Source organism: Lonchura striata, chromosome 20 (genome assembly GCF_046129695.1).
Source record: "Lonchura striata isolate bLonStr1 chromosome 20, bLonStr1.mat, whole genome shotgun sequence".
Classification (NCBI taxonomy): Eukaryota; Metazoa; Chordata; class Aves; order Passeriformes; family Estrildidae; genus Lonchura; species Lonchura striata.
In genome coordinates, this window is record NC_134622.1 from 9,728,700 (window position 1) to 9,743,674 (window position 14,975).

The 14,975-nt window shown below is 42.9% G+C and overlaps 1 protein-coding gene across 6 annotated transcripts in view; it reads right to left on the minus strand.

Annotated features, from left to right (window-relative positions):
• BCAS3 (BCAS3 microtubule associated cell migration factor) overlaps positions 1 to 14,975 on the minus strand; it is a 298,857-nt gene that overhangs the window by 173,506 nt on the left and 110,376 nt on the right. For all 6 annotated transcript variants that reach the window (XM_077787568.1, XM_077787567.1, XM_021524867.3 and 3 more), the window contains 3 exons: positions 5,009 to 5,109; positions 1,848 to 2,044; positions 149 to 246 (listed from right to left, as the gene is read on the minus strand). In XM_077787568.1, coding sequence (XP_077643694.1) covers positions 149 to 246; positions 1,848 to 2,044; positions 5,009 to 5,109 — 396 coding nt within the window. The remainder of the gene's footprint in view (positions 1 to 148; positions 247 to 1,847; positions 2,045 to 5,008; positions 5,110 to 14,975) is intronic.

Below are 14,975 nucleotides of genomic sequence, written 5' to 3' on the forward strand. Positions count from 1 at the left end.
GAGGGGTATTGAGTATTTGTATGAGACAGCACTTACCCTGCAGTGCAGAAAACCAGGACACCCTTGATAGCAACTATTAGTACACATTACCAGCCAAAACAAAAGAGCAGTTTGATGCCCACGACACAGAAAACGAGGCTGTTCCTACCTGAAGTCGCGTCGATGACCGTGGAGCCACCGCGCCGGTCGGCCGCGGGCCGCGGTGACCCCGGCATGCTGACGGGCTCCGAGCGCACCGGCTGGATCCTGCCAGGCACACAAACCACATGCTCAGCCAGGCTGGAAAACACCTCGAAGATCATCCAGTCCAACCCAGAACCTGACACATCCTCACCAACTGAAGCGTGGCACTGAGTGCTTCCTCCAGTCCTACTTTTAACAGGTGCAGGGATGGTGACTCCACCCCTGCCTGGGCAGATGAGTAACAATCACCACCTGGCCACGCTCAGCAGGGCCCAATTCCATACAAACAGCTGGGACAAGCAGCCAGTAATTGTGAAATGGCTTAAAAGTTGTTAAAACTTCTGATTTCCCTAACTTGTTGCAGCTGTGATTGGGATAATCTACCCAGAGACTCAAAGTGGATATTTCCAAAGAATGGCTCTGATGGGAGCTCTCAGGAAGCCTCAAAGGAAAAAGCTCACCCTACCCAAAAAAGCCTCCACTGACCTCCTCAACAGCAGAATTTTAAAGACCCATTTGTAATTGTTGATTCCTTTCATAACATAGATCTGTATTACTTATTTTTATTTCTGCATGTGTATACATATATATATTGGAAATCAGGTGACTCATGACTGTTGAGAGTCCAGGACACAGCTGGATCCCATTGGTCACTGAACCCAGACAACTTCACCAGAATCCAACCCAGCCATCCCTGCAGGTGAACAATCTCCACACCACATTCCACATGGGGAAAACCAAGGAGCAGAGATAAAGATTGTTTTCTCTTCTTCTCTCTGTGCTTCTCCTGAGAGACAGAATTCTGTCTCTGTCTGGAGAATGTGAATGTCACATATATATTAAAAAAAAATTGATAGCCACATCCTTACTCATGGCAGTAACTACACACAAGGAAAAATCACTCATTTCAAACCCACGGATTTCCAGTCCAAAGACAATCTGCCCACTTTTCATGGGATAAGTAATTTTATCCATCTCTCTTGCTTTACTCTTAAGAATTTCAGACACAATCCCAAATAATCCAAGTCCCTACCACAGAACTTTGGACTTCAAATCACATGCAGAGTCAGGAGCATGGAAATTTGTTAAATCTGGAGTTACTGGGCAAGACACAAGCACTTTGAGCATAAATCTCTTCTACAAATCACCAGTAAATGTAAACCCACAGTTACCTTCGCTCTCCTTCCTTCCTTTTGCCTACCCCCTGCCCCCAATTCCAAATCAGCTAATGTCCAAAACCAGATGAATTAAATACATGAAAAAGAATTACAAGGAAGGAAAAAAAGGAGTGGGAAAAAAACAAAAACAGGGAGGAGGAAAACATTCCAGAAGTTCACTTACTGTTCCAATGCACTGACTGCTGTCTAAATTCATGGCATAAAGCTCCCACTCACGTCTGAGAAAATGAATTTATTAAGCAATGCAGACACTGTGAAAGGCAACAGGACACTGAGCAAGGCCACCACACTTTGTGCTGCCTTTGCCTGCCATGTGCCCAAGAAGGGGCAGCAAAAGGAATCTGAGCTGCTTGGCCTGGATGGATTTTTTTCATTGGTACATCACACACTCTCCCAAGCCATTCCTCTGTACAAGCCTGATAAAAACTGTGATGCGCCCTACACACAACAAATGTGAGACAGCTGGGAAATTGGTTTTATTTCTACCTGAGGCTGTTGAGATCGAGATCATCTGTGTCAAAGTCCAGGAGAGGCTGCGGGGTGTCGCTGGGCCCGTGCGACTGCAGCACGGAGGAGCTGGAGGAGATGACGGTGGTTTGGCCTGAGGGATGGATGGTTTTGAACTGGAACTGAGGGCCCATCCACAGGCGGCGATGAGGCCCAGTGTGAGTCACGATTTCCACCTGTGGCAAGGGGATATGGGCAGTGATTAACACAGAGCTTCATTTAATGAGTGGTTCTTTCCGTGTGCCAGACTCCTGGAACCCCGCTGTTCTCAAGTGAAAAGGGTGTTCTGAGGAATGTTTAACAAAGCAAAATTGGGGGTGTCTTTGCTAAAGAATGATGCTTCAGCCAAAGCCGAGAGCTTCTTGCAGAGACCTGAAAGCTCACGAATCACCAGCCTCAGGACACTGAACTCCAGTTCTTAAATTGTTCTAAAGATCAGAGCTTCATCCTGGCCACCGCTTCACCTTATCCTGTTCTTTCCTCCCCTTGCCATGATGAAATACACCCCAAAACTTGAATGCTATGACCAACAGGGAACACATTTCTGCCTGAATCTGCATGGAGCAGAGAGAGGAACCAAGAGCCCATGTTCCCAGGCATCCCCCAGCCCGAGCAGGGCGAGGGAAGTGCTTCCAGAGAGCTCCTTCCAGCTTTGTTACAGCTGCTTTGTGAAAGTTCACAGCTTAAACTGCTTCCCATGGATACAGTGAGAGCTGGACTGCAAATCACAGCTCCTAATTCCTGTTGGCACATGTGGGGAGAGGCTGGCACGGAGCATCTTGTGGGAAGTACAAGATCCATAACCCAGAGCCATGGGAAGAGTGCTGAGATGAGCCCAGGTCATGCTCAGCAAAGGAGCAGAACCATGGATGTGCCACACACAGGGTCCACACAAACACATCCATTTAACCAAAATTCTGACAATTCAACAGAAGTAGCGTGTCTGTGATCAGGAAAACTGTAAATAAAAGAGTAAACAAAGCATACAACTTCTGTAATCAAGAGAATGGAATCATTAAGATAATGGAAAGATCATGCAATACAAGACTAAAAATCAAAAAGAGCTTTTAAAGATCAGTAAAAGGAAAGATAAACTGTAAGTATTAGGATCTGGTGAATTCATACTTCTAAAACAGAAAATAGATTATGAAGTACCTATCAGTTTCTGCTAAAACACCAATCAGCTTCACAGAAGAAATGCAAATTAGTGAGGGAATTCATAAAAACAGATTTTTGTATAGCTACACAGATGTATACTAGTAGTGGCTCTCCATCTTTAAGGAGCAATTTGAAACCCTGGATGATGTCAGTTCTCTGCTAATGTCAGACAACAACCACAGCCTATGCAGCTCTGTTTCCATCTCTGCATTTAGCTCAGCCTAACTCAGCTTGGCTGCAGCCATTTCTGAGGCAAGTAGCTTTTATGTAGCAGCGTAAATTAGGCCACAGATAAAGTAATCTGTGTATTTTAAGCTTGAAACCATCAGTGTCACAGAGCCGAGAGGTAAACAGATGCCTTTGCAATTTTACTGAGGCTATGGCCAGATGTTCCTATTCACTCTCCTGTTGTGTGCAGGACAAACATATTGTATCTACTTCCCACTGACAGCACACATTACCCACTGTTCTAATTGAAAAGTTGAAGTGAAGGGCGGTGTTTTTTCACTGCTTGCTGTTACTGTTGATAACAACACTTTAATTTTGAAAAACATCCTTGCACTTTAGGCTTAATCTGAAGTGGCTTGCTCAGGGAGCGCCAGCGTTGCTGTGCTCCAAGGGCTCCTCATCACTCCTGCTCTCAGCAGGAATTAAACATTCCAGGAGCATTCTCAGAATTATCTGTCTTCTGTGACATCACTTGGGAATTTTTTTTCCCTTTATAAATATATTTACTCTTCTAGGGGGATGGATGTGGAGACATAATGTAGGTGTGCCATAATCTCTTTTCCCCTGGAGTTTCACCACAGCAGTAAAATAAGGAAATACCTCCAAACAGTCCTGGACAGGTGGAAAACTACAGGTGAAATCTGGTCCCAGTGAGCTGAGAGATAAAATTCCTGTTGACTGCCCTGATTGAGAAGTTTCATCATCTTTGTGCTCTGAGAAATCAGACACAGCACAAACAAATGAGACACCTCAATGTGCAGCCACATCTGAAACCTCAGACAGGTAAATGAATTCACATGACTGGATTCCCCAGTGAATGCTCCTCCTGGACAGGTCCATGTGGAAACCTAACCTCTCATTTCAGGAAAAAGCTGCGTATGATTTATTCACCAGTGGGAGAAGCAAATCCCATCCATAAATATTTCATATTTATGCCATACACCCCAGCAACACATTTAATGCATCACTCCCATCACAACATTGTTCTTAAACCAGAGGAAACTCACCTAATTTGTCAGGGTGAATTCCATGGATCAGGTACCTTGTAATTGCTTTGGCAAATCCAGAGCATTTGTAAATTTTATTTATTTATTTAACTCTAATATTTCATTTCTAACAGGAACTAATTCTCAGTGTATTATTCATGACCTACATTCTTACAACTGAGGTTCTGTTTTAAGCCAAATGGTCAAGTATTTACTGAGTTCTTACAGAGAAGCTTCATTGACTGAGACAAAGCAAGATTGGATAACAAGACAAAGATTAGACCTAAAGATATAAAAAGCTTTCACCAAGCATGATAGTTTTAAAGCAATGCAGTATTTATATCTGGCCAGAATTCACAGGAATTCTCAGTAGGAAATGATAACCAGGAAAAAGAAGGAAGTAAACCAGCTACTGCCCCCTTTTTATGGCCAGAGGAAGGTCACCACCCAAAAGGCACCATCATTCTGCCAACTCCCTTCATCCCTGTCCAAAAAGGACCATGCCAGGAGAAAAAGGGAGGCAGGTCACTTGCTGCTGCCAGCTGAAATTTCCCACTTCATGCTGAGCTTCCCAGGGATGTGATTGTGTCAGGAATGCTGGGGCTTTACCTGCTTTGGGACCATCAGATCCATACCCACGCTCGGCAGTGGGGTCAGTTTTACACACAGCAATGCCCTGGCTGTGGGAGTTTACTTCCCACTTGGAGGAAAGTTGTGAATTTTACTTCCAGTGGCTGTTTTCCTGAGCTGGAAGCCCCCAGAGCATACCTGTGAGAGCCACTCCTCATCCTCCTGCCCGCTGTGGTCGGAGGCCAAGCTGTCGTAGGACTCGTGCCGGGTGATGGGGCCAGGGCTCCCCGGTGGCACCACTGCAAAAAACCCACAAAATCAGTTAAATCTTTTATTTTAAAAATAAAAAAAAAAGTTTTTAAAATAAGTTAATGGCACAGCAACGTATGTTTTCCTAAATCTGTGACAACAAATTTTCTAGAAGCACAGAAAGAGATCAATTATTGACATGAAAAGGATGAAAAAGATTCCTGCTCTTTGACTTGGATGTATCCATACAGCCAGCAGGATAACCCATTTGCTCTTCTTCCCTTAACCTGAAGTTCTTAAAATACCAAAATATTTTTATATTCCCACATTTTATAATCAAGGTTTTTAAAATTTTTAAAAACTGTATTATTGCAAGGTTGACCTTTATGTGTCAAGCTTCCAACCACTAGAAATTTTTACAGCCATGTAGTAAATCCTCAATAATTGGAGTTTTAATGGCAAAGCAGACACAATGGTAGCCATAAATACAGAACGGCGCCTATATAATGTAAACAGCTTTGCATATATCCGTACATTTTATGGAATAAAAGGATTTCCATCCTGTTTTGTGTGTATCTGAAGCTACAGAGCCATTTTCACACCTCTGGATCACAGAGTGTCCATATTCTCAAACTTGCAATGTCTCAAATTCAGCTCAATGCCCAAATTATTCCAGAATTACTCCAAGTGCCAGAAAACTTAGGACATATTCTTACAAAGGAAGCTCAGGTTGGATATTAGGAAAAATTTCTTCACTGAAAAAGAGTGGTCAAGCAATGGAAGAGGCTGCCCAGGGAAGTGGTGGAGTCACCATCCCTGGAAGGGTTCAAACAGTGAGCAGAGATGGCACTTCATGGTGTGGTTTCGTGGGCATGGAGTCAATGGTTTTGGAAGTATTTTCCAACCTTAATGGTTCTGTGCTTCTATGGTAAAGCACCAAGACTTTCCCATGAGATATATCAGGAAGAAATTCCTCCCTGTGAGGGTGGAGAGGCCCTGGCACAGGGTGCCCAGAGCAGCTGTGGCTGCCCCTGAATCCCTGGCAGTGCCCAAGGCCAGGCTGGATGGGGTAGCTAGTGGGAGGTGTCCCTGCCATGGCAGGGGTGGAATAAAAGATCTTTAAGGTCTCTTCCAAACCAAACCATCCTGAGATCCTCCATTTTCCCTGCAATCCCCAGTCTGTGCCTGTGCACACCCACGTCTTGACAGCCCCAGGAGTTATTTCAGCTCTGTCTTCACCGGTTTTCAGATAATACAGAAACCACCTCCATCTGCTCCCTTCATCCCTGACAGACTGAATTCCATGACTGAGGGACGTGTCTGTCTAGTCCAAACTCCTGTTAGAGAACACACACTCCTCCCTGAGGATTCACAGTACAATCTGAATATTAAATCACAGCACCCACTTCTCTTCCTCTAAGTTTATACTTAAAACCAAAGAAACAAACCCATTATTTTGACCCATTTTGCTGTTGCCCTCATGCTCCCCACATCTCCTGGCTCCCTACTCTGAATCCTCCTGCCTGTTTCAGAGAGCACACCTGATCAACTGCAGGCTGGCTTTCCTGTTGCTGAACTCCCTAACAAACTTCATGGCTCCAGCAGATGGTTTTGCTTTCAAACCAAGGGGAACTTTATGGACTGATCTGATTTTTTTTTTTTTTTTTTTTTTTTTTTTTTGTTCTTTCTATCCCAGAGCTGTCAAGATTAGGGAAGCTGCAAAACCACAGCCCAGGGAGCAGCATCCCCCCTGCTTGGTCACTATTTCTCCCTTGAGGAATACTTTTACATTTTATTGGAGGTTCAAGATGGCTTTACAGCGAGAAAGAAATTTGAAAAAAAAACCAACTAAAAAGCTGAACCAATGATTAGTTTTGGTGCTGCACTGGAAGCCTTTCCCTGAGGAGTCACAGGTCTTGTCTTTCCACGCAGCTTCCGAGCTCAGCATTAACTCTTTCCACCCAGGAGTGATGAAATGCTGAATTCCATGGAAAAGCTCTTCCTGAGAGTTCACCAGCAGGGCAGCAGTGATAAAGCCTCAGCTGAGGTCAGCCCTCAGTCATTTATTTGGCTGTTTAATAAAGCAGCATTTCTGTGCCACACCTATCACAAAAGCAGCTTCGAGGAGCTGGTTGGGATGGGGGATCCCAGCTGCTACTCCCACCATTCCCAGTGGGAATGTGCAGTGTGCTGGGAGAAGTGACCTTACCAGACAAGTGATCCTCGCTGGAGATCTGCCATCCCTGTGCTGCTTATTACAAATGTACATATGGACATGGTTTTCCAAGTTAAAAATGCCCTTGAAGTTGTAGGGACAAACACGGTGTAAAAACGCAAAGGCCCCTTTTCCTCTTTCCCCCCTTTTCTGGGCACACACCTCTCACATCGGTATCAAGCTCTGAGATGAGATTAATTTAACCCTGGAAAGCCATTTCCAGGAATCTGAGCTCATGAGTAATCTTTTATCTTCCGGCTTAATTCTTTCAAAATCTGAATTCACACTGAAAATTACAACAGACTCACCCATCAGTGAGGTTATCCTGATGCTGCAACATGGAGTATTTTAAATTTCTGAAGAATTTCCCAACCACACAAGATAACAAATAATAGAATTCCAATTCTTGCAAAGCTTTGTGGCAAATGCTTTTTACTGGTTCTCTTGTAATTTCTCTTTCATTGGGAAAAGTCACAAATGGAGCAGACAAAGCAGGAGCAAGAAAGCTTTGGCTGCACAGAGATATTTTACTGCAATTGCAGGTGGTTTGTACCTTCCTAAAATAATCAATTCAATGCCTTTCTCTGAGCTATGCTAACTTTTAACTTTTCCTGTTCTCACACCAACATCTGGAACAAACACATCAAATATCTACAACTGAGTTTGTTTAACCTAGAAATACACAAAATGAAAAAGTACAAAAAATAAGTGTTAATTAAAAATCTAAGGTGAGAATTCAAACATACAACTTCTGTCTGTGCAGTATGACAGGACACGAGTTCCTACAGCCTGCTTATTAAATCAATCCAAAAATGAGCATTCAAGGACGCTTCTGAAAAACTGGACTGATATCTATAGCAAAAATCAGAGTTTTGCCAGCAATATTTGGCAAGGGGCAAAAAGGATCTTTGAGCTGCCCAAAAGTAATAATGGCACCTTTACTCTCTGTCCTCCTTCAAAGGAAAGGTTACAGCCTCCCTTCTCTGCACTGACAGGACTGATGTTACCATTATATTGAAGAGAAATTGTATCTGGAAAAAAACACATTGCAAATGAAGTTATTTGTGTGATAATTGTTAGTGCCAGGAAAACTGCACAGAAGGGACTGTGGAGACACAAGTGTCAACACAAGCCAAAGCAAAGGCTGAAATACAGCAGAGCTGATATTTCTCTGGAATTCCAGGACCTGACTCACACAGTTCCATGAAAAAGTATGAAAAAAAAACAACCCTCATTGTTTAAAAACTTCTCCATGATATTTACTGACAAGTGAAGAAAACAAACAATTTGTATTAATCTCAAATAATTTTCAAAGACATTCCTGCCACGTGAGCAAGACCTAGATAAATACACATTGGAGGAATATTGGAATTAGCACACAGTGGATTTGTTCATGGATGGGCTAATTATACAATAAATACCTAAAGCTAAGACAAATCTTCCTTCAAAGATCATAAATTATCATCTTTCAGCAGCATAAAAGTGTTGGAACAAAGAACCACTACAGTTCAATTGTAGTGTGAGCACTTATGGCTTTAATTTGGGAACAATAAATCATTAGTTTTACTTAGTTTTGTGTACTTCTCGAACCAAAAGGTTTTCATTTTCTCATTTATAGAAATAAGCTTTGCACAATTCAATTTAATTGAGAGTTATATATGAAATTCCCAATGTGCTCTTCTCTAAGGGCTGCATGTTTGTCCAAATTAAGAGCAAACAAAGGCATCTGAGCACCACAAAGCCTGTTTGTTTGGTGCTGCCTGCCATGCACATGCCTGCAGACACCCAAAGAGCTTGCCTTTTCCATCCCCATAATTGTAATTTAATATAATTAACATGAATAATGTCAAATCAGTTTCTAACATGCAGTAGAACTGTTTCTATGTACTCTTAACTAACCCCTCCAGTCTCTAGTGATGGCTGTGGTGAACAGGTACACAGGATAAAAATGACATGTCCCTTGTTTTCGTAAGAACCCCACTCTAACACCTGATTCTGATGCTTTTTCTCTGGTTCCTCAGTTACATCTAGATGGTGTAGAGACCTGAGATAATCACATAATTGTCAACAAATTCAGGGGTCCTTGTGCTGGGATTCAGCTCCACAATTTGAATTATTTCCTTCACGCCTTTGTTCCATGGCATCACCAGCAGAATGTGATGGTTTTGGTTCAGGTCTCCACGGAGCCACACCAAATTCACCACATCCACCTTTGTTCCTGTTACTGATGTGCTCTCAGCTCTGGCAGGGGCTGGTTTTGGTGTCCCACAGCTGTGTAGCTCACATCCAGCACGTGCTTTGTGGGTTTGTGTCACAGTTGGTGCTCTGCGCCTCTGGCTCTACCTCTGCTCAAGTGTGACAACAAAGCAAAGGCCAGGATTTCATTTTGGGCAGAACACTCACAGCCACATTAACAATAAACTGTTTGTAGGATGGAGATACGCCCCATGTAATTTTTCTTGTGGCTGCACGTTACCGAACAAAGTTCTGGTTTTAATGCAGTTTTCAGCTTGTAAACTCCTACAGGAGCATGGCACGCAAATTAAAATATCCTCTTTTTCCCAAAACTACTCCCTGCTCATTTTTTTTCCTGTTAGGACTTTCTGAGATTCTTGTATGCATAAATATAGTAAAATTAAGCTTAAAAAGGGCTATAAAGCAGGAGTTTAGCCAGACTGACAGTTATTTCATACCACCAATTGATTAGAGCTGGATTCATTGGACCATCCACTCTCTGTATCAGCACTTTAATAAAGACATAGATAGCTCTGTAATTAGGAGATTAATTCTTCTTAGATGTTCTTTTTTTGACAACTGCTTTACTTGCTCCTTACTCACACTGGGTCTGATAGTCAACAGTCTGGATTTTTGCCCCAAAAAAGACTGGTATACATTCCCTGCACTTAACTTTAGCTTCTGCCTCCAAAGTTCCCTTAGGAGGCCCGTCAAGTACAATGCACTTTTAAACCTGTGCAGAGCTAGAACCCGATATTATTCACAGGATGGAACACCTTAAAGCTGCTCAACACTCAGCCTGTGAGCAGACAATCGGTTGGGCACCACAACAGAACAAATATATTCTTTTCTGAGTTAAAGAATAATTTCAACTGCACGAACCCACGGTGAAATCCATCTGATGGCCATCTTTAAAGAATTATGGAAGAGGTAACTATTTCTATAATTCACCGACTTCAAAAGTATGTTTGACATTATTGTCGGGAAAATTATGTTAACCATGGATTACTGTTACAATCAAAGTATGTAGTGAGAAGTCAAGAGGCTTAGTAGTAAATTTTCAAAGCGGTGCGTGGGGATTTACCCGTTTGACTCCCATTAACGGCAATGGGAGGCGCGCGGCGAAATCCCCGCACGCCGCTTTGAAAACTGACCCCTGCGTGCTCACGGACCCTGCTCTAAGGACTTCCAGATGACCATGCAAGAGGAGGAAAGAACCATTTCAGCATGTTCCCTTGTTCATTACTGTTGTTTGTACACATCTGAAAGTGTTTGAGTTGCTGGGCCAGCGCTGTTTCCAGCGGTCGGGTTATAAAGCGCGCGTCGGGGCGGGCGAGCTGGGCTGAGCTGAGGAAGCCACGCACCGGCCCAGGGGTGTCCCTGCATCCCAGCCTCAACAGGGACAGTCCCAGCAGCCAGTGCACCTTGCAGAGTTCATTGTCATCTGTATTAGTTCACAAATATTTCACGAGAATGTTTCGTGAGTTACTCCACTTCTCACTCAAGGATTTACCTATTTACCCCGATCACTCAGTGCTCCGCCAGAAATTAAATTTGCTTCCTTTTTACACTCAGTCCTGGTTCTTGCAGGGAGCAGAAAGTGCAGGCTACAGTTTTAGGGAAATGTAGTTTTCCCTAAAAAAAAAAAAAAAATTACCAGGAACACAATTTCATTAGAAACATATTTTCTGAAAAAGGAAGGGAGGCAGATTAACCTGCACTCTGTCACGCCTCCAGGTGTAAGATGCAAACTTGAAAATTCCATTTTCACCATTTGTGACTCTTTCCAGCAAAACCCAAACACATTCTGTATGAGAAATGCCTGCTTGGAATCAGTTTTCTTCAGGAACATTGTAATCTTAGTCATAAACACATATATATATATACTCACATATCTATAATATAGTAGTACTATAATAAAGTAGAATTTCATGAAAATGCTTCACTGATTTGAGGCAACATTGGGTAGAAAGAATAAAATAGCAAACTGGGAATGTAGAAAATCCTCTGGCACTCTGGTTTTGCAGTTTTAAGCCTGGAACACTCAACCGACACCACTTGGTGGCAAGGCCCTCACCTGTGGCACTGGGTACAGCTGATGGGCAGGAGTTTGGGCACCATTCACATGGCCAGCACAGGAAAATGAGGCAGGTGGAAATGTTCACCCATTTCCCATGGTTTGTTCCAGCTCCTCTCCACAGCAGCTCAGGTGAACTCAGGTGAAGCTCCCCCACTCCAGGGCAAGCTCAGAGCTGGGTTTGGATAGCAATGGACTCCAGAAATGGGCTATGTTCAACTGGCCAAGAGCAGAACCAGCAAAGCCCACCAGAGAGGCTGAATGGAGCAGCTGAAACTGCCCCAAGCTCCTGCTTGAGCGTGGCCCTGCCACAGAGCCAGAGCAGAAAGAGGCTTTGAACACCTCGTAACCACACAGCAGAGTAATTGTTGTTACTGCACAGGCTCTGCTTTTGATCAGTTTTACTGTTTGAAACCCAGCCCGTTGTGTCAGACATTGAACATACCCAGAGCAGGAGCAGCTCGGGCCTCCCCAGAAATGCTACACAACTCTACAGTTACATATACAGAAAGGGATGCACCAGCACCTGCATTCCTCCATCCCAAGTCCATTGCTAAAGATGCACCCTCAAAAGAATGCACGGAGAAAGGAAGAGGTACAAGACAAAATGGGATTATCAGTCCAGTTCATTCAGCTATGAGCAGAACAGCATCACGCTCTGCTGTGCACTGAGGAGGGCTGGAGGACCAGAATGTCCAGATTCCTCCTGTGGCACTCCTTGGCTGTCATTCCAGGCATCACAGCTTGGTTTTCACAGTGTCTGTGTTCACAGCACATATTCACAGTTATTTAATACACTCTTACACTATCTTACCCTCAGACTTTCCACAATACTCACTAGATCTGTGGATGTAATTATTATTTCTGTCAACTGAATGTATGAAAGGAACATAAAAGGGGCCATAAAGAACCACAATGCTGCTTGGAGACAGAAGTCTTGCCCAGGGTGCACAGCTTTCATTAGAGGGAGCAGGAAGTGCAAACATGATGTCAGAGCTACAGAGATTATGTGTATAAATGGTGTTATCATTTAACCCAAACAAACTGCAGGGAAAGGCTCACCCCCTCCCTTTGAAGACAATGGACAGTTACTAAATTGGACTTGTAATGAAAGACATTTTCAGTGCAACACAAGATATGTGCAACAGTTGGTCCAGAAATGAAAATCTGTTCTAACAGCCAAAAGTCAAAGGCAGCTATAAATACAGGCCTTAATCTTTTCAAGAATCCCTTAACGAAGCCTATAAAACTGATTGTATCTTCAGGCCTAACTCAAGTGCAAATTCTTTCTCAGAAAAATGTAACAGCCCTGCAAGTATGACTTGGAGAGCAGTAAAGGAACAAGGAAAGAGTATACAGAGTGCTGGTTTGAATGCCCACATCTTGGAATACAAATTACATTGCATTTAGAATAAACAATTAATGAGACAGCAGAAGCCTCAGCTACAGGTCTATTTTTCTGAGAGAGAAACGATTTCCAGAAGCGGTCAGAGTGGGATGCAGAAGCACTGCATCTTTCCTTTTAACACAACAGAAATGCTCTTTGATTATTTAAAAGCCAATTGCAAAGATCTGTCTTCAAAACCTCCTATTGCAGGTTTAATAGCAAAGAGGTGCAAGTACACTTACCAGCAACACGGGAGTAAAGTACAGACTTTTGTTTTAACAAAATCTATATTTATACGATTACATTTCCTATGGTTGAGGGCAGCTGTAATTAATGGATTTCCCTCCTTCCCCTAATGCAGTCATTTGTCAATTTAAACACAGAATGCCCAATCAATTTTGATGTATTTAGTAAGCAATTTGTCAGAGTACTGCACACCAGTTAATATATTAATTCTTGTCACTGGCCCACTTCTGACAACTGTAGGCCGTGTCCATGAAACTGGTCCTGATGGGCCAAAACTCTTGCCTGGAATGTGAAGGTGCTCTTTGCAAAGACAGAGGAGAGAAATCAGATCTCAATCTGTTCAATCCCTTTTTGGGGCAGTTTTTGGTCAGTTTTAGGGGGTTTATTAATTAATGTGTTAATTGGCCACATTTCAGATATTGTATCTACTGTGCAACAGAAAAGTGAATTCAGAGTGGAGAGATAAGGAAGAAAGGAAATAAATATAAAATGAGGATGTCAGACTTTCTGGTGATGCAGAGTTACCTATTCCCATGGCAATTCCATTATGTGCCATGAACGGAACTGTGTCAATTCAAACATGCAAAAAACATGTGAAAGAAGTCACACAAAGGAAACAAGGAATAAGTCAGTCAAATATACAAAATTTTGAGGCCTGGTAAAGGAGAGGAAAGAATTCATTTGAAAGAACCTGAACACAGCCAGGGGATTGTCATGGACATGGAAAGCACATCTTAACAGCATCCTCAAGAGTTTATACAACCCAAAGCACCTTAATTCCTAAGTACCAAACAGCAGGAAGAAGGCAGGATTTAAAAAGTAATTAATGACAAAACTTGGCAATTCTGTGGGGAAAGCTTAAACATTGCAAGTTCCTGTGGACACCAAAACCCTCCCGTGCACACGTGCAGTGCCTGGCACAACTCTCCTCCCTGCCAGGCCTGCTAGGACACTTTACACCACGTGATGCTATTTATGTTATAGCAAAAACATCTAGGAAGAATAAAATGTGGCTCAGATTTCCTTCTGTTGTGGTTAGATTTGGAAGTTGCTCAGGACACAGGTGAATAAAGAGGGAATATCAGAGACGCACATAAGATGGAATATTATGTAATAAATGTGAGGAGTGTAGACAAATATCTGGTACCTAAAACCCAGCACTGAAAACCTGAGGATTGTAATTAATCCAGGGGTTTGTGGGATGGACTCACAGGAACAAGTGAGCCTGGAATCTGCTCTGTCAGAAGGAGCTCTCAGACTGGTGATACTCTCTCTGAACTGCTGCAGAGTTTGGATCAGGATCCTGACACTTCCTGTAGGCCAGCAGGTTGTGGAATTTAACATGTAAGTTCACTTTCAAGCCATGAACTTACAGAAAGCTGTAAATCCCTCACTTCCCACTTTCTCACCTGTGCAGCAGCCTGAGCTGTGGTAACATGCTCAGGTAGACATGAGCTGCACACACTGATGCAGGTTTCTGCAGCAGATGTCACAGATGACCTCAAAGCAAGGAAACAGCTGTGCTGATCCACTTACAAATACCCTTGGGATAAAGGTCTTGGACACTTGTTGTACAAAACATTTTTTCAAACAATGGTTCCTTGTTCCTTTCTTTCTAGCTACAAATAAAACTTTCCGATTCTTTAAAAAGCTGAACCGTGTGTCGATAACCTAACACAGGATTTTTTGAATATTCTCTGTTAAGCACAAGAAGTCACCGGCCTGGTTTATATTTTTTCAAAGACTAAGGAAGATT